This window comes from Octopus sinensis, linkage group LG27 (genome assembly GCF_006345805.1).
Source record: "Octopus sinensis linkage group LG27, ASM634580v1, whole genome shotgun sequence".
Lineage (NCBI taxonomy): Eukaryota > Metazoa > Mollusca > Cephalopoda > Octopoda > Octopodidae > Octopus > Octopus sinensis.
The window spans coordinates 7,225,753-7,250,752 of record NC_043023.1 but is presented as its reverse complement, the minus strand read 5'-3'; the positions used below and the strand labels follow the sequence as shown (position 1 = coordinate 7,250,752).

The 25,000-nt window shown below is 36.4% G+C and overlaps 1 protein-coding gene across 6 annotated transcripts in view; it reads right to left on the bottom strand.

The window, feature by feature from the left end:
* Nucleotides 1–4,349: 4,349 nt before the first annotated feature.
* LOC115225398 (ras-related protein Rab-37-like) overlaps nt 4,350–25,000 on the bottom strand; it is a 105,645-nt gene continuing 84,994 nt past the window's right edge. For 3 of the 6 annotated variants that reach the window (XM_036514348.1, XM_029796352.2, XM_036514350.1), the window contains 5 exons: nt 20,114–20,180; nt 11,820–11,872; nt 9,786–9,908; nt 6,490–6,566; nt 4,350–4,647 (listed from right to left, as the gene is read on the bottom strand). In XM_036514348.1, the coding sequence (XP_036370241.1) occupies nt 4,545–4,647; nt 6,490–6,566; nt 9,786–9,908; nt 11,820–11,872; nt 20,114–20,180 (423 nt within the window). In that variant the 3' untranslated portion in view covers nt 4,350–4,544. The remainder of the gene's footprint in view (nt 4,648–6,489; nt 6,567–9,785; nt 9,909–11,819; nt 11,873–20,113; nt 20,181–25,000) is intronic. The other 3 variants (XM_036514349.1, XM_029796353.2, XM_036514351.1) reach the window with 1 other exon arrangement.

Below are 25,000 nucleotides of genomic sequence, written 5' to 3'. Positions count from 1 at the left end.
TTTGAACTCAGAACATAGCGGCAGATGAAATACTGCTAAGCATTTCACCCAGCATGCTAACGATTCTGCCAGCTCGCCAACTTAATAAAAATAATAATAAATAAATTAATTAATTATAATAATAATAATAATAATAATGATAATGATAATAATAATAATAATAATAATAATAATAATAATAAAAATATATCTGTAAAGGAATTTTACAAACTTAGTAAATATAAGGACCTGGAAATCGAAATACAAAAGATGTGGAATCTTAAAAAAAAAAACTGTTCCTGTTATTGTAGGTGCCCTAAGTATGATAAAAAAGGGATGTCAGAAACACCTAGACAATATCCCTGGAGAACCATGTCTCAAGGAAATCCAAAAGATTGTGCTAACAAGTACTTAGAAAAACCCTATCAATGTAAATGTTTGTGTTGTATTACATGGAGATATTTCTCTACTTCCCCTCCCCAAGCTTTCAGCTATATTTCAACAACTCTTAACCTTCACTTGCCCTAGGACACTGGGTGTGCCCCGGCAAGTGATTGCATCAAACATGCAGATTAAAAGTAAATGACAATAATAATAATAATAATGATAAAGTTTATGGTTTGTAACATTGGCCTAAGGCCCTGAATTTGTAAGGAGGGTTGAGTGTGGGGTTCAAAATTAGGATGAAATGTGATGTAACCAACTACAAGTTACTACATATGATGCTCCACCGATTCAGTCAGTCTCAGCATTTTGATAATATAACATAAATTTGTAACATATAAACAAAGTCACAAAGTTCAAAGGGAGATCACTCCTGTTTTTGAATCTTGAAAGGAGCAGGCACAGGTATCTTGCTATAGAAGGGATAGTATATGGCTACCTTGCATTACATGAGGGTAAAACCCCCGTATTATGTATGATAGAGTGGGAATAGTTGGGAAGGAGATACGATGTATGCAAAAAAATATATTCTCATTGAACTGAAATTTGCATTTTAATTGTCAGATGGGGATGGGTATGACAGAAAAAAATTTAAAAAATAAAAAATGAACTCCTAGTGGCAAGCGTTAGCAACTCTCATTAAAAGGGGAAGATAATTTGTAGAAATTAAGAATTGATTTCACAGAGAAATTGAATGTTCGTGCTTGGCGGATAAAAATTTTGGATCTTTGTCAGCAGATAAGATTAGAACCATGTTTCGACCTTGTTAAACCTTATCAGGGAAATATATCCGAACCCAAGCAGAGAGATTTTAATAACAAAAAGAAAGAATTAGGAACAATATTGGCTGGTATAGTTTGCATAGCCACTTGTGCCAATGTTTGTGACACTGTGCCAGTGTTTGTGGCACCTTGCCAAATTTAGAGATGGTGAGGTATTAAGTGGATTTAGGTGCCTTCTTTAAATGTTTGAATCTGAGATTGCCTGAGATCAGTAGAGTGGTGTGTCTTGTTTAAGGTTTAAATATGAGACTAGGCTATAAGTCGGTTGATTGATGTGACTGGTCTGATGTTCGACAGATGAGTTCTGATACAAACACACACACATGATATACATTATATGTGTGTAAGTGTGGTGTGTGTGTATATATATATATTATATATATATAATATATATAATGTATATATATATATATAATATATATATATATATATAATATATATATAATATATATATGTATATATATATATATATAATATATAGCTATATGTATATATATAATATATATATATATATATATACACCTATATACATATATATATAATATACATATATTAATATACAATACATATATATATATATATATATATATATATATACATATATATATATACACCTATATACATATATATATATATACTATATATATATATGTATATAATATATATATATATATATATATATTATATATATACTACTATAGATATATATATATATATATATGTTATGTATGTATTATGTATATATATATTTAACACACACACACAAACATATATGTATATATACCTATATATGTGTGTGTGTGTGTATACACACATATACATATAAAATACTAGCAGATAGAATATATACAACAATAGATATGATATATAATAATATAGGATAAACTTCCTCTACACACACATGTGTGAGTGTATACATATATATACACATACACACACATATATATATACATATGTATATACATGCATACATACACACACACACATGTACATATAACCAACTTATTAAAAGTGAAAAGAAAACAAAATTTAATGTTAAATATATTTACACACATAAATACCTATATATCTACATATACGTATACACACACATATATATATATACCTATACATACTTACATATTTGCATGTAGATAAGCATATGTTAGTACATATATATATATATATATACATATATATATACTACATATATATATATATATACATATATATATATATAATATATATAATATTATATATATATACACATATATATATACAATATATATACATATATATATACGTATATATACATATATATATATATATACATATATACATATATATATATACATATATATACCATATATACATATATATATATATATTATATATATACATATATTTTATATTATATATATATATATTATATATATTATATATAATATATATATATATATATATATATATACATACATATACATACATACATGTATCTATAGTGTGCATGTATACACACACTCATACATACATCTATACACACTTGAAAGTATTTTATTCTGTAGCAGATTTGAAATTGGGAACTGTTCACTGGTATTGTTCAAGTTTGGACAATAAAAGGGGGTTTGACAGTCGGTTGACAGGGTACGGGGAAAACCAGTAAGGGTGGGAGAGATTTGTGGGGTTTGTTGGTAGAATTGCTTTAGAACACTTTTAGGGTATTAGTAGAACAATGGTAGAATGTGTGAGCAGAGGGTGGGGGCAAAGCTGAGGGATAGGTTTATATTATTGCTAGCAACGAGTATATACTGGGAGAAACATTGGTAGACTTCTGGTAGAACTTTGGTAGAAGATGTGAGTGGCGCTGGGGTAAAGCTCACAGATAATTTAACAATATTGCTGTAACAAATATATATTGGGAGAAACATCTGTAGAAAGTGAGTGGGGCTGGGGTAAGCTGGCGGAAAATTTTACAATATTGCTAGCAATGAATATTCATTGGGAGAAACATTGGTAGAATGCTGGTAGAACATGTGAGTGGAATTGGGATAAAGCTGGCGGATAATTGTACAATATTGCTAGTAATAAATATATATTGGGAAAACATTGGTAGAATGCTGGTAGAACATTTGAGAACGTGATTGGAGCTGGGATAAGTTGGCAGATATTTTTACAATATTGCAAGCAACGAATATATACTGAGAGAAACATTGGTAGAATGCTGGTAGAACATTTGTAGAATATATGAGTGAAGAGGAGGTAAGCTGGTAGATAATTCCACAATATTGCTGGCAACAAGTATATATTGGAGATACATTGATAGGGTTCTGGTAGAACACTGGTAGAATGTGTGAGCTCTGGTAGAACATTTCAGCAGAATAGGGAAAGTGCTGGTGGATATTTCCACAATAGAGCTAAGAACAAAAACACATTAGATAAACATTGGAAGGTTTCTGGTAGAACGTTGGTAGAACATTTCAGTAGATTGGAGAAAATCATGATGGATAAATCCACAATTTTCTTAGCAACAAATATACATTGGAGAAACATTCGTAGAGTTCTGGTAGAACACTGGTAGAACACAGGTAGAATGCTGGTAGAACATTTCAGCAAAGGGGGAGAACTGCTGGTGGATAATTCCAGAGTGTTATTAGCAACATATATACATAGCAGACACATTTCAGAAGAGTGGTGAAAAGTTTGGTAGAACATTCTAGGCATACGGTAGCAGCAAAATTCTTCAACAATACAATACAGAAACATTGGTAGAAGTTTTGTTGAACATTTGGTAGAATACTGATCGGACATTGGTTGAACATTTCAGAAGAGCAATGTAAAAGCTGGTAGATAGTTTTCACACTGTTGGTAAGACATAAAACATCTGATTAAGCAGAAGAAATGACTGGTAGAAATTATTTACGGTAGAGAACTGGTAGAACATCTTCCAATTAGAAAAGACAACTGGTAGAAGATACATCTGGTAGAGCTGAAGACTGGTAGAACAGACGCTTGGTAGAACTTAATAACTGCTAGTGTAGACAAGGGGTAAAAGATATGGTTGGTATAACATATATATGGTATTACAAACGGCTGGTAGAATAGAGGATTGAGAAAACCGAGAACTGGTAGAAGAGAACAGAACACATATTTGGTGAAACAGATAACTGGTAGAACACATATGTGGTAGAATCGAACACTGGTAGAATAAACACCCGATAGAACAGAAGACTGGTAGAACAATCCAGGACAGCACTTCCCAAGCTGTTTATATATATATATGTATATATATGTATATATATATTTATGTATATATATATATTTCCTCTCCACCATCCCAATAGATATGAGACTGTGGCTCTCTCAGCAACAGCCACCAACTTTCACTGTGTTCTCCTGCTGGATATACTCAGCCACGTTAAATGCAGGCTCATCTGGTTTGCGAAGTTTTTTCATTTTCAAATCTCTGAAAAATAAGATAGGAAAGAAATGAGAGGTTGAGAGAAGGGGAGGGGTAGTGGAAGGAGAGAAAGAGAGGAAAGGAGAGAGAGGGAGGAAGAAGGGGAAGGAAAAAGAGATGGGAAGGAGGGAGGGTAAGTAGTAAGAGAGAGGGGGAAGGATTAAGAGAGGGAAAGAGAAAGAGGAGGAAGGAAAGAGAGGGAGGAAGAAGGGGAAGGAAAAAGAGATGTGAAAGAGAGGGGGGAGGAGTAAGAGAGGGGGAAGGATTAAGAGAGAGAAAGAGAGAGGAGGAAGGAGAGAGAGGAGGAAGAAGGGGAAGGAAAAAGAGATGGGAAGGAGAGAGGGGAAGGAGTAAGAGAGAGGGGGAAGGATTAAGAGAGGGAAAGAGAAAGAGGAGGAAGGAAAGAGAGGGAGGAAGAAGGGGAAGGAAAAAGAGATGTGAAAGAGAGGGGGGAGGAGTAAGAGAGAGGGGGAAGGATTAAGAGAGGGAAAGAGAGAGAGGAGGAAGGAGAGAGAGGGAGGAAGAAGGGGAAGGAAAAAGAGATGGGAAAGAGAGAGGGGGAAGGAGTAAGAAAGAGGGGGAAGGATTAAGAGAGAGAAAGAGAGAGAGAGGAAGGAGAGAGAGGAGGAAGAAGGGAGGCAAAAAGAGGTGGAAAAGAGAGAGAGGGAAGGAGTAAGAGGGAGGAAGAGAGAAGGGAAGGAGAGAGAGGGAGGGAGGAAAGAGAGAGAGGGGGAAGGAGTAAGAGAGAGAGAAAGAGAGAAGGAGAAAAAGAGAGAAAGAAGAGCTGAAAGAAGGCCAGGGTGCACAAAAGAGCAAATAAGCGATGGCACTTTTATCTTCTATCTTTTATACTTGTTTCAGTCATTAGACTGTGGCCATGCTGGGGCACTGCCTTAAAGAATTTTTTGTTTTAGCCAAATGAATCGACCATGGAACTTTATTTCTTTTTAAAGCTTCATACTCATTCTATTGGTCTCTTTTGTCAAACCGCTAAGTTATTGGGACATAAACACACCAACACTGGTTGTCAAGACGTGGGGTTGGAGGACACACTGACACACGCATATATACATGATAAGCTCCTTTCAGTTTCTGCCTGCCAAATCCACTCACAAGGGTTTGGTTAGCCTGGGGTTATAATAGAATACACTTGACCAAGGTGCTATGCATTAGGGATTCTGACCTTTAAACTTTGGGGAAAAAGATATGGATTATACTCGAGGATTATTTATGACAGACTAATCTGAATTTGAAAGGGTTAATCCAGCAATATCTGGCCCAAACATTCCCTCTGTCTTATATTCAAACATTCCATAGGCGCAGGAGTGGCTGTGTGGTAAGTAGCTTGTTTACCAACCACATGGTTCCGGGTTCAGTCCCACTGCGTGGCACCTTGGGCAAGTGTCTTCTACTATAGCCTCGGGCCGACCAAAGCCTTGAGAGTGGATTTGGTAGACGGAAACTGAAAGAATCCCATCGTATATATGTATATATATATATGCGTGTGTGTGTTTGTGTGTCTGTGTTTGTCCCCCTGGCATTGCTTGACAACCAATGCTGGTGTGTTTATGTCCCCGTTACTTAGCAGTTCGGCAAAAGAGACCGATAGAATAAGTACTTGGCTTACAAAGAATAAGTCCCGGGGTCGATTTGCTCGCTTAAAGGTGGTGCTCCAGCATGGCCGCAGTCTAATGACTGAAACAAGTAAAATAGAGTAAAAGAGAGTATATGTGGTCACTTATTTCATTTGAGAGGAAAATCTGAATGGTAAAGGACTAAGATAATTTTATCAAAATAAAATAAGTGTTAATGGCTAAACATTGAAGATAACAAGAAATGGTGGCTCACCTGGCAATGGCCATAAAAGCAAGATCTACGTTCATTCCGGTCTTTGCACTGGTTTCCATGAATGCTACATTATGGTCCTGGGTGAGAGAGAGAAAGAGAGGGAGAGAGAGAGTTTTTGAAGTGATGTACAGATATTGTATATTTAGAAAAATAAGGTTGCCAGAATGATAATAAATCCGATAATAAAAGAAAGCACTAAAAATGTGAATAAGTAGAAAATAAATAAAAAATATATATAATCAACCAACATTCTATGTTATTATTCTCTAAATATATATAAACATATTTTAGATTTATATTTATACGTCTGTATATGTATGGCGTTTGCACGCATCCTTCTGTGTATGTTGATATATATATGTACACTTTAATATGAATATGTATTGCAGTGTAATATTTATAATAAGTTTTAATTTCCATGCATTAATTATATTTTCTTCATTAACGTCAATATGTATTTTATTTAATGTAAGGTTTTTTCCTCAAATTTTATAATTTTTATAATTTTTATAATTTTTTTATAGATATATACATATATTTTTGAGCTCATTTTTTGTTTATCGCTCGAAGATTGACCGTTATTTCTAAAGGGCCAATCAAACAAGTCCATTTTTTAAAGGTGTAGCGTTTGTAAGAGTCTGGATTGAATTGATATATCGGTTCCATTCTAGCAAAAACTGTCTGATGAACGGCAACGAGAAACTCAGAGTAACAGATTTTGTTGAATTTTCTGCTGCTTTAAATAAAGTATATATATATATATATATATAGATACGAGCAAAACGCACCCCCCCCCCCGTCCAATGGATGGTGTTGAGTTGTCAAACATTTCAACCAAAAAGTGCATGTGCAGTTTGCGCAAAAAAACCCGGCTGGCTTGAAATAATGCCATAAAATGCAGTATATTGAAGAGACCAAAAAAGTAAGGTGCAAAAGAGATATTTTCTTCAAACTTGGCATGAAGGAAGGAAAGACTATTTGGTTTCTCAAAAAGTTTTTTATTTTGCCTTAACTTCGTTTAACAAAATCAAAAATTTTATTGAAATAAAGGCATGCTTAATTATTTTTTAATGAAAAGAGCTGTTTAAACCATGTTTGTGTTCTCCCAGTCAACAGCCTTATAATTACTGGTACTTTAACTCTTTGGTTGCATATTTGTGTGAATAAAATTGGTTTTTTTTTGGAATAGAAAAAAGTCTATCTTTATTTCTTCTTTTGCTGGTGTCTCAAATTTAGGTTAAATCAGTGTTTCTCAAAGGGGAGGCCTATGGGATGGTCGGACAAGTTGTTTTGAGAAAATTTGGTTTAAATGTTTGACAACTCAACACCATCCATTGGACGGGGGGCGTTTTGCTCATCTATTATATAAAATCCGTTCTGTCTGTCTGTGTGTCTTCTAGGATCTCAGGCATCCTCCATCCGATTGCGCTCAAATTTGATATGTAGATACTGACGATATCAGGGCATGTATAAGTCTTGAAAAAATTACAAAAATCGATTCCAGGAGAGAATGCGATTGATAAAGCTGTGGGAACATGCATTTGTATGCACTAGTACATCAGCTGTTGCGATGTACTTACTGGTACTTTAAACTCTTCAGTTGCATATTTGTGTGAATAAAATCGTTTTTCTTTGGAATAGAAAAAAAGTCTATCTTTATATCTTTTGCTGGTGTCTCAAATTTAGGTTAAATCAGTGTTTCTCAAAGGGGAGGCCTATGGGACAGTCGGACAAGTTGTTTTGAGAAAATTTGGTTTAAATGTTTGACAATTCAGCTCCGTCCATCGGACGGGGGGCGTTTTGCTCATCTATTATATAAAATCCGTTCTGTCTATCGGTCTGTGTGTGTGTCTTCTAGGATCTCGGGCATCCTCCATTCGATTTGATATGTAGATACTGACGGTATCAGGGCGTGTATAAGTTTTGAAAAAATTACAAAAATCGATCCCAGGTGAGAATGCGATCGATAAAGTGAATAAAATCGTTTTTCTTTGGAATAGAAAAAAAGTCTATCTTATTTCTTCTTTTGCTGGTGTCTCAAATTTAGGTTAAATCGTGTTTCTCAAAGGGGAGGCCTATGGGACGGTTGGACAAGTTGTTTTGAGAAAATTGGTTTAAATGTTTGACAACTCAGCACCATCCATTGGACGGGAGGCATTTTGCTCATCTATTATATAAAATCCGTTCTGTCTATCGGTCTGTGTGTGTGTCTTCTAGGATCTCGGGCATCCTCCATTCGATTTGATATGTAGATACTGACGGTATCAGGGCGTGTATAAGTTTTGAAAAAATTACAAAAATCGATCCCAGGTGAGAATGCGATCGATAAAGTGAATAAAATCGTTTTCTTTGGAATAGAAAAAAAGTCTATCTTTATTTCTTCTTTTGCTGGTGTCTCAAATTTAGGTTAAATCAGTGTTTCTCAAAGGGGAGGCCTATGGGACGGTTGGACAAGTTGTTTTGAGAAAATTTGGTTTAAATGTTTGACAACTCAGCACCATCCATTGGACGGGAGGCATTTTGCTCATCTATTATATAAAATCCGTTCTGTCTATCGGTCTGTGTGTGTGTCTTCTAGGATCTCGGGCATCCTCCATTCGATTTGATATGTAGATACTGACGGTATCAGGGCGTGTATAAGTTTTGAAAAAATTACAAAAATCGATCCCAGGTGAGAATGCGATCGATAAAGTGAATAAAATCGTTTTTCTTTGGAATAGAAAAAAAGTCTATCTTTATTTCTTCTTTTGCTGGTGTCTCAATTTAGGTTAAATCAGTGTTTCTCAAAGGGGAGGCCTATGGGACGGTTGGACAAGTTGTTTTGAGAAAATTTGGTTTAAATGTTTGACAACTCAGCACCGTCCATTGGACGGGGTGGGGGGCGTTCTGCTTGTACATTATATAAAATCCATTCTGTCTGTCTGTGAGTGTCTTCTAGGATCTCAGGCATCCTCCATCCGATTGCGCTCAAATTTGATATGTAGATACTGTGTATAAGTCTTGAAAAAATTACAAAAATCGATTCCAGGTGAGAATGCGATCAATAAAGCCGTGGGAAATTGATTTTCTTTGGAATAGAAAAAAAGTCTATCTTTATTTCTTCTTTTGCTGGTGTCTCAAATTTAGGTTAAATCAGTGTTTCTCAAAGGGGAGGCCTATGGGACGGTCGGACAAGTTGTTTTGAGAAAATTTGGTTTAAATGTTTGACAAATCAGCACTGTCCATTGGACGGGGGGGGGGACGTTTTGCTCGCGTATATATATGTACAAAACAAAACAGAGTTCAAATCTACGTACCCTTGCTAGCCGTTCACCATCCTCTCGTCGGACGATCTTGTCCCCGCTCATGTCAGCTTTGTTGCCTAGCAACATGATGACTACATCCTCCTGTGCATATTCGTTAATCTCCGTCAGCCATGCCTAGAGACATGAGCAGATTGATGGTGTTGGTGGTGGTGGTGGTGAAAGAAGTAGAAACAGAGAGGCAAAGCATTAACAGTGACAAATATCTTGAAAATAAATGAAGATAAAACGTTTAATATACATAACACAAAGGCAGTGAGATGGCAGAATTGTTACCATGCTAGGCAAGATCCTTAGCGGTATTTCGTCCATAGTCTTTTACTTGTTTCAGTCATTTGACTGTGGCCATGCTGGAGCACCGCCTTTAGTCAAGCAAATCGATCCCAGGACTTATTCGTTGTAAGCCTAGTACTTTGTTGAAATGTTGCAGTATAGAATACTCTACTAACATTTGGTATTTTACCTGTCAAGGCACCTGCATCCTTCGAAACTTCCATGCACCCCAGAATTCACCAACATTAGTCTACTCTTTACTCTTTTACTTGCTACAGTCATTTGACTGCGGTCATGCTGGAGCACCACCTTTAGTCGAGCAAATTGACCCCAGGACTTATTCTATCAGTCTCTTTTGCCAAACCGCTAAGTAACGGGACATAAACACACCAGCATTGGTTGTCAAGCGATGTTGGGGACACACACACACACAAATATATACACACACATACATATATATATACGACGGGCTTCTTTCAGTTTCCGTCTACCAAATCCACTCACAAGGCTTTGGTCGACCCAAGGCTATAGTAGTAGACACATGCCCAAGGTGCCATGCAGTGGGACTGAACCCAGAACCATGTGGTTAGTAAGAAAGCTACTTACCACACAGCCACTCCTGCACCATCTTCACATTTTGAGTTCAGAGTCCACCCAGGTTTACTTTGCCTTTCATCCTTTTGGGGTCTTTGAAATAAGTTACGCACTGGGGCTGGTGTAATGAACAAGTCCCCTCCCACTCCATACTACAGATAGGTGGACACATTCATGGGTTTCGACAGTTACAACTGGGAATAGGCTCTTGAAGGTGTTTGCGTGTAATAATGCTCTTCATATTGGGGGAGCAGTTATATGATGATTATGATAATTATATGATAATTATATGATAATTTGATTGAGTACCTGCTGAATGTTTTTCTCTACTTGTGATCTACACAAGGTGTGCATGATTAAGCTCGTCATACATGAAGCAGAAGTTATAGCAATGCTAAGTGATAACATAATCTAAAAGAAGAGCTACATTGGGCTATGTGAAGGCAACTTCAAAAATAGGTATACTTGCCACACATCTTCCTTCTGGCACAGGAACAAAAGTAAAGCTACTAAGTTGGCTAGCCACACAGGGGTTTAAAGTCTAATGCCATACCATATACAATCAAGTAGAAAATAGTCAAAAGTTCACACCATGTGTTAACAGGTGAAAAAAATATAAGCTATGCATAGCTGAAAGATCATAGATCCTTTTCAGATCTAAGAACTCCACTGCAGTGCTGAATTCCAGATCTGAAATTTTCAGCAGATGTAAACATATAGATAAGTTCTTGTTAGCAAATTGGAAAATACTACCCTCTCTGAATTGAGCAGCTGTACCGCAGACTCTAGGCCCCTATCCATTCACCCTTATGACTTTGTGGGGACATAACTCTAATTCTTCCTTGTTTTTCTTTTGAAAAATTATAATGTATAAAGATGGTACATGTGCTCTCTGCTTGTCCCCTAATTATATGTTATTAGCGGCCCTTGCTGATGAATGGACTCAGGTAAACAGGTTATTTTATTTGTTCATTAATGTCCAAAACCTAGGTACAATGTGGTAACTATTGAAAATGTTTTTATTTTTCATCCCCTTCAAAATTGCTCTTTACTGTGGTTTGGATTTTGACTGTTCCTTCTAGCATGTAAGGTGTCCTGTTAGGGGTCACATCTTTTGTGTACAACGACAACAATAGCCGAAATAACAACAACAACACTTACCCGAATGTTATCAAAGCTGGTCTTGTTTGTGACATCATAGAGCAACAACAAGGCTGCAAAACGAAAACAAAAAAAAATGAAAGAAAAACCCACAATCAAACAAATAAATAAAACATAAATGTGATGTTGTGATATTCATGGCTTTGCAATAATGATAAGAACAACATGAGTAAGATGGCCTGGGGAATTAGGTCTACGCTAATGAGAACCTCTCTGCTTAACATTGGGGGCAAAGTTCACCAAACAAATTCATTTCCATTTCTAAAATAGGGTTTACTGTAATAGCCAAGCCTTCTTCAATAGAGTCCCTATTTATCTTTGATATAGGGTCCATGTGCATTAGTCTCTAAAATAGAGACCACATGAGAGCTAGTTCAAAATATCAGCCAATCTTCCTTAATAAGCTCCCTAATGCCTTTGATATAAGGACCATATGTGTCAGCTTCTAAAATAGGGGCCACATGAACTAGCTTTTAAAATAGGGGTCACATAAAACCCTGCTGAATGTAGCACAAATCACCTTTGATAAATTCCCTAATATCTTTGATACAGGGGCCACATGCACCAGCTTCTAAAATAGGGGTCACATGAAACCCTGTTGAATATAGCATTCAAACCTCCTTCAATAAATTCCTTAATATCTTTGATATAGGGACCACATGTACCAGATCCTAAAATAGAGGTCACATGAAACCTAGCTGGATGTTGCACTCAAACCTCCAGGCCACGTGAACCAGCTTCTAAAATAGGGGCCACATGAAACCTTACTGGATGTAGTACTCAAACCTACTTCAATAAATTCCCTAATATCTTTGATATAGGGGCCACATGTACCAGCTTCTAAAATTGGGTTCACATGAAACCTTGCTGAATGTAACACTCAAATCTCCTTCAATAAATTCCTTAATATCTTTGATACAGTGACTTTATGTAGCAGCTCCTAAAATAGGGACCACATGAAACCTTGCTGAATGTAACACTGAAACCTCCTTCAAAAAATTCCCAAATATCTTTAACACTGGGGTCACATTCATCAATGTTTAAAATAGAGGAAAAATAGGGACAACATTATCTAGGACTACATATTCTGATGTGTTCCTTTGAAAATAGTTTTGTCTGGTGAAAGCTGATCTGGGGTTAAAGGACATGATTAACAACCATAACAATACACAGCTTCTAAAATAGGGGTCACATGTTCGTTGGGTACTATAACAAAACAAACCTATAGGGCTCAGTTATATCTGCTTCAAATTTTGGCTCAAGGCCAACAAGTTTGGTGGGGGGGGGGGTTAAGTCGAATGCATCAACCCCAGTGCTCAACTGGTATTTATTTTATTAAACATGAAAGGATGAAAGGCAAATTCAACTTTGGCTGGATTTGAACCCTGAATGTAAAGATGGATGAAATGCCTCTAAGCATTTTACCCAGTGTTCTGACAGTTTTGCCAGCCCACAGCCTTAATAATTGGAGACCCCCTTCAGTCATGAATGACCATGGGATTGCACCTTGAAAGTTACCCTGCGAGGCACAAGTCCAGGCAAGGTTGTTTATGGAAGACCAGCAGTCGCCCATGCATACCAGCTTCCTCTCTCCATGCCACTGATGTTATCCAAGGGAAAGGCAAAGGGGCCGATACAGCTTGGCACCAGTGATGTCGCAACTAATTTCTACAGATGAGTGAATTGGAACAACATGAAATAAAGTGTCTTGCTCAAGAATACAACATGCAGACTGGTCTGGGATTCGAACTCACAACCTCACCGTCGTAAGTTCATCACTCTAACCACTGAGCCATGCACCTTCACTGCCTTAATAATAATAATAACATATTGTCAGCCACTAAGGGACATGCTCAACTGGTTATGGTCAAACAACTGACAAGCAAATCTGTGGTATTGAGCAGAATATTTACTGAAGCCCATCTTTTATACCAATACAAAACAATGTACATGATAACACTTCCGATCACTTAAGATCAGAAGCCAGCAAGTGAATGGGGTCATCAGGAGAGAATGCATGCCATTACAGGACCTATCTCTCGACGGCATCAATGCGCACTGCCCCCCCCCTCTCACTGATATGAGGCCCCGCTTGCCAGATCAACTGGTTATTAAATATAGCTCACTATTTCTCTAGCCATTGCTCATTGTCTCTTTTTAACCAAATCCAGTGGCTAGCCTTCTCCACTGTAGTTTGGATATCGGTAATGGTGGTATTGACTTTACGATGAGTTAGGCCTAATGATAACAACAGCCGCTTCACACTGTGTCCAACAAACCCTCTACATCCAACTTCGATTGGATTGGAACAGTTAGGTATATTTAAAAAATAAAAAGAATGGCTTCACTTATAGTTCAAATCAGTTTAATTTATTATTTAAAAACTTTTTAATAATATAAATTTTAGCTCATAGATGAACTAAAAATGAAATCAAATTTATATTAAAAAATTAAAAATAATAAATTAAACTAATTAGAACTATAAGTAAAGCCATTCTTTTTCTTTTTTTTAATCATCATCATCATCATCATCATCGTTTAACGTCTGCTTTCCATGCTAGCATGGGTTGGACGGTTCAACTGGGATCTGGCAAGCCAAATAGCTGCACCAGGTTCCAATCTGATCTGGCAATGTTTCAACAGCTGGATGCCCTTCCTAACGCCAACCACTCCGAGAGTGTAGTGGGTGCTTTTTATGTGCCACCTGCACAGGTGCCAGACGAGGCTGGCAAACGGCCACGATCGGATGGCGCTTTTTACGTGCCACTGGCACGGGGGCCAGACGAATTCCATCCAAACCATGTTAGCAAGGAAAACGGACATTAAATGATGATGATATATATATATATATGCATACATATAGACATACATACATACACACAAATATATATATATATATATATTATATATATATAGTTCATAATCCGTCGAGGTCTACTTTGCTTTCATCCTTTCGGGGTCGATAAATAAAGTACCAGTTACGCACTGGGGTCAATCTAATCTACTTAATCTCTTTGTCTGTCCTTGTTTGCCCCCTCTATATTTAGCCCCTTGTGGGCAATAAAGAAATAATATATATATACATAGGTGCAGGTACGGCTGTGTGGTGAGAAGTTTACTTCCGGACCACATAGTTCCAGGTTCAGTCCCACTGCATGGCACTTTGGGCAAGTTTCTTCTACTACAGCCTCAGGCTGACCAAAGCCATGTGAGTGGATTTGGTACATGGAAACTGAAAGAAGCTTGTCATATAAATAAATAAATATATATATATATATATATATGTATGTATAGGGAGAATTCACAAAAAAAAATAGATGTAGACAGGTGGTGTAAACAACAAACAGATGTATTAGTTTAATGCTCGGGAAATGAGAAAGTCTTTAACATTTCGAGCCTATGCTCTTCCACAGAAAGAAACAAGGAGAGAAAATAAAGAACGTGTAGTGGCTAGTGATCTATCATATATATGTGTGTATTTATGTGTGTGTATGCGTGTGATGAACTTATTGTGTACAAGCCCAAGTGGACTACTATTCATTAGAAAATTAGAAAAGAAAGGACAGAAAGGAGACACAGAAGACAGCAATGGAAGCCAAAGGGACATGCACAAGAAGGCAGGTTAAAACACAAAAGGATAGAAAAAGGAACGTTAAAAGAGCCCTAAAAGAGGGAAAAGTGCATAGGTATAGCACGAGTAGTGTTGGTGAATTTTAGGAATTATGGAATTTTTGAGGGCTGGACAGATCTGGCAGTTTATTCTGAGCATGAAAATTTTGGTGGGGGAAAATCATGGATGCAGACCTGTTTTTGAATTTTGAAAGCAGGAACGGGTGCCTGCACGATAAAAAGTTTGCTTCACAACCACAAGGTCCCAGGTTCAACCTCACAATGTTTATTTAATTTAGTGATTTTTAGAATAATATTTATTATGATATATTTAAATTTTTTCTATGAGATTTAATATAGATAATATATTTCATTATCAATTGAATTACTTAATAGAGGTTATTTATCTTAATTATATATATATTATATGTGAAATTTGATTTAGAATTGCTAAATTGAATTTTTCCCTGTAAGTTTGGAATTTTATATTCCCTACTATAATTAATTTATTATTAATTATATATATATATAAACTGGAGCGTGGTGCAGCCTTCCAATTTAAACAAATTCTATAATAATAATCTAGCTAATATTAACTATAGTTACAGCAGAACTATCACAAACAATAAACATAACCGTATTTTAAATGAATGCACATGTAAAGACAAATCCAAATGTAAGCTTAATAATAATTGCGATCTAGATAACGTAATTTATAAATGTATAGTAACCTCTAATAATAATAACAATATTAATAATAAAGAATATATTGGATCCACAGCGAACGAAATTAAAAGAAGAATTTCCCAGCATTATCAGTCTTTCAAAAATCCCGAATTAAAAAATTTGGCAGATCTAAGTAAATAAAGTAAATACATATGGGAGTTAAAATCTAATAAAATAGAATACACCCTTAATTGGTATATTATTTGTAGAGTGAACTCATATGAAATAGGTAATAAAACGTGCTTATTATGTACAACAGAGTTTATGAAAATACTCCAGTCAAGAGAGTTATTATTAAACAGTAACAAAGAGAGAGGGATAAGAATGCCGACATAGGAATAGCTTTATGTATAATAAAATGAAAAATATATAAAATGATAAAACCCCACCAGCATATCATCTCCACACACTTATGATGAATATAGATACTAGAAGTTTTAATATTTGTAGTAGTATTATATATGTATATACTATGAACTAAGAATTTATTAAACGATATTTCTGATTCTCTAATGATATATGCACACATACACATATATAAAGTTACGGGGTATGGTGATGAGGGACAAACAGACACAAACACACATATATGACAGGCTTCTTTTAGTTTCCATCTAGCAAATCCAATCACAAGGCTTTGGTCAGCCTGATGCTATAGTAGAAGACACTTGCCCAAGGTGCCATGCAGTGGGACTGAACCCAGAACCATGTTGTTGGGAAGCAAGCTTCTTACCACATAGCCATGCCTGCACCTATATAAAACTCAGAGTTTTATCTTGGCTACCGAATAATTGTCACATTTACAGATAAATTCCTCAATTTACATAATATCGAGGTCTATTTCTTTCTTTTGTTATCTTACCCTTTTTATCAATATATATATATATTTCGCCATGATAGATCGCTAGCCACTACACATTCTTTATTTTCTTTCCTTGTTTCTTTCTGTGTTCCTTTCTGTGGAAGAGTGTAGGCTCAAAATGTTAAAACCTTTTTCACTTCCCGAGCGTTAAACTAATACATCTGTTTGTTGTTTACACCACCTGTCTTCGTCTTTTTTTTTTTTTGTGAATTCTCCCTATATATATATATGATGGGTTTCTTTCAGTTTCCATGTACCAAATCCACTCAGAAGACTAGTCGGCTTGAGGCTATAGTAGAAGACACTTGCCCAAGGTGCCATACAGTAGGACTGAACCCAGAACCATGTGGTTGGGAAGCAAACTTCTTACCACACAGCCGGCCATGGTGAAACTTCATAATTAGATTTAAATATTATTTGAATTTACAGGAAAAATATCTTTATTCTAGTGTTTTATCTCTCTTTTGTCTATTATTTTTTATTTGTTTTAGTCACTAGACTGCGACCATACAAGGGCACTGCCTTGAAGAATTTCAAATTGAATAAACTGAACCCAGTATTTATTTTTCTGAAGTCTGGTACTTATTCTCTCTGGTACCTATTCTTTTGCTGAAGCACTAAGTTATAGGGATGTAAATGCACTAATACTGGTTGTCAAGCAGTGCCGAAGGTGCCACGCAAGGGGATTGAACCTGGAACCATGTAGTTGGGAAGCAAGCTCCTTACCACACAGCCAAGCCTGTGCTCTATTTTTCATATGATGAATAGATGACAACTGAGTGTAGCTTGGGGGAGAGTGAGTGATGACTGTCAGTATAGAAATGGTAGTATGTTGTGTTATGCTTTCTTTACTTACAGCAGCAGAACAACAAAGTAGATGGGAGAGTGATGAAAAGATGAGTGATAGGAAGAAGATGAGGGAGTAATGTTAAAGGTTGCTAGCATGTAGGGTAGAGCAGGAAATGTGGGATATAGCAAATTATAAACAAGACTGCTAGTAGTTGATGGTAAGGATGAAGGATCAACTTCATGAGAAAGTGGCTCAGAGGAAGGACATGAGAAATTTCATGTTGATGAGTGAAGAGAAATCATACATAAAGTGACCCTTTTTAAACACAAATGAAACTGGCTAAAAGGAGATAACTTTATCTTGCCCAGAAGGGGTTTCACTTCAAAGAATTTCATTTTAGGGTTTTATTTTTTCACAATGGCTGACCAAAACTGACCAAGAATAACCTCTGCATATACACCCTTCACCTCCACCCACCCCCACACCACCTAAAAATTACACCCCCCCCAACCACAACTTCTATCCCATGCCTATACTAACACCACTATGCATTTATGCTTGCACACCATCTCCACACATCATTCTCCCTACCAACCCAACATCACATCCAGATGGATGCACTCTTACACTCCCACCTACATACCCTTTCTTTCTTAAAAACCCCTCCTCTATAGACCAGCTATTGCACCCCAGGTTTCTAATCCTACACCAATATTCTGCTTATAGTTTTGTATTGCCTATCCTCCCCACCTCCCATGCTTCTGTTTCTTTCTTTTGATGAAGGACTAATGCTCAAAATGTTAAGACACCTTCTCTTTCCATCAATGTGTTAATATCTCATTCCTCAAAGATTGTATTTACAGTATATATATATGTATGTGTGTGTGTGTGTGTGTGTGTGTATCAATACATTTGAGAAATTTTCATTTATCTGACTTATTATTTGCTTTGTATTTTACCAATGCTTTTTCTAAAGCATAAGTATATTGAGTTCTAACACCAGGTTATTAGTATCACTATGCGTAAGCAAGATTATATATATATAGATTTAGATGAATATGGTACTTAAGCTTAGGCAGCAGAATTTAGTACGGTGTTATCCATACAATTTCAAAATAAGGAGATTAAAATCAAAATAAGCAACAAGGATATCCTCTTGATATATTTTGAATATATATATAAATATATAAATATATAGTTACTTTTCCTTTGTCTTGCTCACTTATGTTCTGGTGTTTGCTAAATTTTTCTTGAGAACTTTTCTTAGTGGTAAGACCATAGCGGATCTACTTCTAGCATAAGGGTTATCCACATAGTGGTCACCCCTCTCATATGTATATAATACAATTTACTGAACCTTCAGAGTTTAATATGCTAGACCACAGGTGTTAAATTGATGTTAATTAAATTAATATCCAATTTCTCACCCTCATTTAAAATCTCTCTCTCTCCCTCTCTCTCTCTCTCTCTCTCTCTCTATATATATATATATATATATATATATATATATATCTAATTTCAACAATTGAGGGTAAAATTAATTAATTATTAATCAATTTCACCAAGTATTCAGTATGCAAAGGGACCATTTAAGGCGAATTCAAATTATTACATTATATAAAAACATTATATAAAAGGGCTTAGTAAAATAAATTACTTTGCCACATACTGAATCATTAGAAATAGTAGCTAAAAAAACTTGTTTTTTTAGCTACTATTTCTAATGAGTTCAGTATGTGGCAAAGTAATTTATTTTACTAAGCCCTTTTAATATTATATATATATATATATAATGTACATGTGTATGGTGTGTGTGCAGTTAAGTACATGTATATATGTATGTATATATATATAATATATATATATATATATATATATATATATATATATATATATATCTTTATGGTTGGATGTATGTATATCCATGTGTAGTGTGTGTATGTATATACATACATATATATATGATACACAATTATATATGATATATATATATATATATACATACATATATGTATGATATATAATATATACTACATATGATATAAATATACACACATAGATACATATGATATATGTATATACATATATACATACATATATGTATATATACCACCTGTATACATATATATATAATATACATGTAATATATGTGTGTGTATATATATATATATATATATATATATACACACACATACAGATATGTACTGAGGATGAATGATGAACACTGATGAATGACGACGAATGAGTGGTGAAGAGTGACGAAGAACGAACGAACGAATGATGAATGTTGAGAGAGGTGAAATATACCGTGAGCGTCTCTGTAGTAAGCATTGGTTACACTGCGGAATCTTTCTTGTCCAGCCGTGTCCCAGATCTGGAAGTGAGAGAACATAAAGAGACAGAGAGACAGAGAGAGTGAGAGGAAGTGTGAGAGAGAGAGGGAGAGGGATTGAGAGAGGGGTGTTAAGGGGGACTGTGAGGAGGGAGGGATTGGGTGAGTGTGTGCGTGCTGGTGAGAAATGTTAGGTGTATGCTCAGAGAGAGAGAGAGGGAGGAGTGAGGGAGAGAGAGGGAGGGTGGGAAGAGAAAGAGGTGGAGATAGAGGTGGTGTGAGGGAGCGAGGGAGACAGAACAAACAGATAGAAAGGGGAGGTGTGAGACAGGGAGAAAGTGAAGGAAGAAAGTGGGAGAGAGAGGAAAAGAGAGGTAGGGGAGAGAGATGGAGGAAGAGAGAGAGAGGGAAAGAGAGTGAGGGAAAGAGGAGGAAATAGAGAGGTTGAAAAGGTAAAGGTTTGAGAGGTGGGGGGAGGGAGAGAGAGAAGAGAGGCAGAGAGAAACAGATAGAGAGGGGAAAAGTGAGACAGGTAGAAAGAGAAGAAGGGAGAAGGTGAGAGGGGAAGAGGAGGAAATAGGGAAGTTGAGAAGATAAGGGTTTGAGAGGAAGTAGGGGGAAGTAGGGGAAGTAAGGGAAGGAGAGACTGGTAGAGAGAGGAGGAGATAGGGATATTGAAAAGGTAAGGGTTTAAGAGATGTTGTGGGGGAGAGAAAGAGAGACAGTAGCAGATAGAGACAGAGAAAAACAGAGAGATGGAGAGAGAGAGAGAGCGGGGAGAAAGGAAGAGAGATGGGGAGAGAAAAAGGAAGAGATAGAAATGTTGAGAAGATAAGGGTTTGAGAGGTGTTGGAGATAGAAGGGGGAAAACCGAGACAGAGAAAAACAGAAATATGGAGAGAGGTGGTAGAGAAGAGGAGAGAGATAGGGAGAGTGAGGAGATAGGGATATTGAGAAGATAAAGGTTTGAGAGGTGGTCAGATGGAGGGAGAGAGGAGAGAAAGAGGAGGAGATAGAGATGTAGTGTAGCTCGGTGGTATCCTCACTGTTTGAGAGAGATCATAGAAATAATGTCGTGTTAGATAGCAGCAATCTTTCGGCTGCTTAGGCTCAATTGTGTCCGCTACTCTGATTGGTTGGTTTTGGTGCAGTTTTATTTCACGCTATTGTGTAAACTAACCAATCAGAACCTTCAGATAAGGTCCCATGACAGTCTTTTTGGGTTTTCACTGCAGGCAATATCCTCACTGTTTGAGAGAGATCATATCCAAGCTACGCTACAGAGATGTTGAGAGGGTAAAGATTTGAGGAATGCTGGAGAGAGAGAGAGAGAGAGAGAGAGAGAGAAAGACAAAGGAAGGAGAGGAACAGGAGTATAGAGAGATGGGGAGTAAGAGGAGATGGAATTTTGAGAAAGTAAAGATTTGGGAGGAGGTGGGAGGGAAGAGAGAGAAAGAGACTGGCAGAGAGAGGAGGAGATAGAGACGTTGAGAAGGTAAGGGTTTGAGAGATGGTAGGAAGAGAGAGAGGCAAGAAGAGAGACAGAAAAGACTGAGAGAGGAGGAGGAAGAGGGATGGCAAGAGATGGGGAGTGAGAGAAGGAGATAGTGATGTTGAGAAGGTAAAGGTTTCAGAGGTGGTGGAAGGGAGAGAGAGGAGGAGGAAAGACAAAGACTGAGAGAGAGAAGGGGAGAGAAATAGTGATATATATATGTGTGTGTGTGTGTATATATATATATGTATACACACACACAGAAAGATATATATAGACATATACACACACACACACATATATATATATCTAAGTATGTATGTATATATGTGTGTATGTATGTATGCGTGTATATGTTTGTATGAACATATGTGTGTATTTATAATTATGTAGAGAGGGAGAGCAAGAGAAAGAGAGAGGGAGAGTGAGTGAAACACACACTCACAAATAAATATATCCATACATATATAGACATATTATATATACTTAGATAATATATACATGTACATACATACATATATACATACATATATATATGTACTTACATATACCTATAAATACATATATATATATACACACACACCATATATATGTGTATGTATATATATACATACATATGTGTATGTGTGCATATGTATATATGTATATATATTAGAAGGTTTGGAGGTGATGTACAGGTGGTATTATATATTAGAAGAAATAAGGTACTCAGAAATCTGGATGGTTTTATATTTACAGATATTTATTAGTATATCACACGTTTTTATAAATCATATATTAGCGCTTTAGTAGACTCTTCAAATCTGAAGAGTCTACTAGAGTAGATGCAAGCGCTAATATATAATTTATAAAAACATGTGACATACTAATAAAAATGTGTAAATATAAAACCATCCAGATTTCTGAGTACCTTATTTCTTCTAATATGTATATATATATTTATATAATTTATACTTTTTAACAAAAATTGGGAAAGTACAATTTTCACATATAATTCATAAGGGAATACTGATTTATAGGAGAAATCACATTTCTTCTGATTTTTATTCTAACAATGTTGCTCTCAACATTGTAGCCAATTCTGTGTATACATGCAAGTTTGTTCCAGCACGCTTCACTGATCTCATAAATGCCAAGGATATATTTTAAGATGTTTCAACATCAGTTCACTATACATATCTATATACACACATACATACATACACATATATGCACAAATATATATATATACATACATACATATATATATATATATATATATATATATATATACATGTTTGTTCCTTTTTGAGCCATGCTTGGCTCATAAGGGCCGGTTTCCTGGTTTCCTTGGCATATAGGTTCCTCACCTGGACGGGACACCAGTCCATCGCAGGTGAGCTGCAAGATGCAGGAGGAAAGAGTGAGAGAAAGTTGTGGCGAAAGAATCAGCAGAAGTTCTCCATTACCTTCTGCCGGAGCCGCATGGAACTTAGGTGTTTCACTCATAAGCACACACATCGCCGTGTCTGAGATTCAAACCCGCATTTCCTCAACCGTGAGTCTGCTGCTCTAACCACTAGGCCATGTGCATACATATACATTCATATGTACATGTATACACACACATACATATATTTATATATACACACACACCTATGTTTTTAGAAGCATTGAGATGTATCTTTTATCCTCAAATGCGTGATAATGCTAATAAAATAGCATGATCAGGATAATTTATCCATATATTGCAGAAAAATACGTTACTGGCCAGCCATGAGACTTGAACTCACATCCCTGTGATTATGCGTCAAGTGCTTTACCATTAAGCTAAACTGCCCAGTAACAAATTCTTCTACAATTTTAGAACTTATAAATTTAACTTCATATATATATATATACATATATACACATGCACACACATATACATATATAAATACGTGCATATACATACATATATATACATGCATATACATGCATACATGCAGACACACACACACAGAGGCAGGGCTGTGTTGTAAAATGCTGGTTTCCCAACCATATGGTTTTCGGTTCTATCCCACTATTAGCAATTTAGGCAAGTATGTTCTGCTGTAGCCTGGGCCTACCAAAGCCTTGTGAATGAATTTGGTAGATAGAAATGGAAAGAAGACCATAGTATACATATATATGTGTCGGCAGAGGTGGGGATGAACGGATGTATGTGTATGTACGCTGAAAAGGTGATGAGGAATGCAGGCCTGGAGGATAGCAGCATTGGAGTGAGGATTGGAGGAAGAAATATTAATAGCCTTCGCTATGCAGATGATACAACCCTGCTGGCAGAGAGTGGTAAGGATCTGGAGGATCTTGTCCTGCTGGTCAAGAAAGGGAGTAAGAAATTTGGGCTGCACCTCAATGTTAAGAAAACGAAGATCATGTCAACAGCAGCCACAACAAACATCAACATCAAGATCGATGATGAAGAGATTGATGTGGTTGATGATTTCACCTTCCTTGACTCCAAAATAAATCGAGATGGTGACTGCACTCCAGAAATAAGACGGCAGATAGTACTAGGCAGAGAGGCAATGGTCAGCATGAGCAGGGTCTGGAAGAGTAGAGACATCAGACTCGCTACCAAATGCAGATTGGTGAATGCAATTGTCTTCCCAATAGCAACATATGGATGCGAGACCTGGACACTAAAGAAAGCTGACCAGAAGAGAATTAATGCATTCGAACTTTGGTGTTGGAGAAGACTTTTACGGATTCCATGGACAGTGAGGCTCACCAATGGAGAAGTTCTTAAGCAGATCAGGCCGAAAATGTCGTTAGAAGCTAGAATCACCAAGCATAGATTGGCATATTTCGGTCATATTATGCGGAGAACATCCCTGGAGAAGGACATCATGCTCGGAATGGTCAGTGGCAAGAGAGGAAGAGGCCGACCAAGAACCCGCTGGCTTGACACCATCAAGAGTGATACCAGAATTGACATGGCCAATCTGAAGGAAGCGGCCCAGGATAGAACTGACTGGAGGACACTGATCCATCGAGTAACCAAGAGTCAACTTCGTCTGAGCGGTTAGATAGATAGTATATGTGTGTACATGCTTGTATTTATGTCTTATTGTCTCCTTGCCTTGGCAATCTGTGATGGCTGTAAACGAGTCTCACTGCCATACATGCAGTGCCTTTAATTTACAGTCTTCCATGAAAACATGGTTAGTTAGTGCAGAACCTTCAACAAAAATGCTACAGTGTTGCTTCATACATTTGCAAGTGTTTATGTTTGTGTATGTGTAAGTGTGGATGTCTAAGTGTGTATAAGTATGTATATATGTATGTACATGTTGCTGTGTATATATACATGTGTGCATTCAAATATGTATATTACTTTGCATGGAAA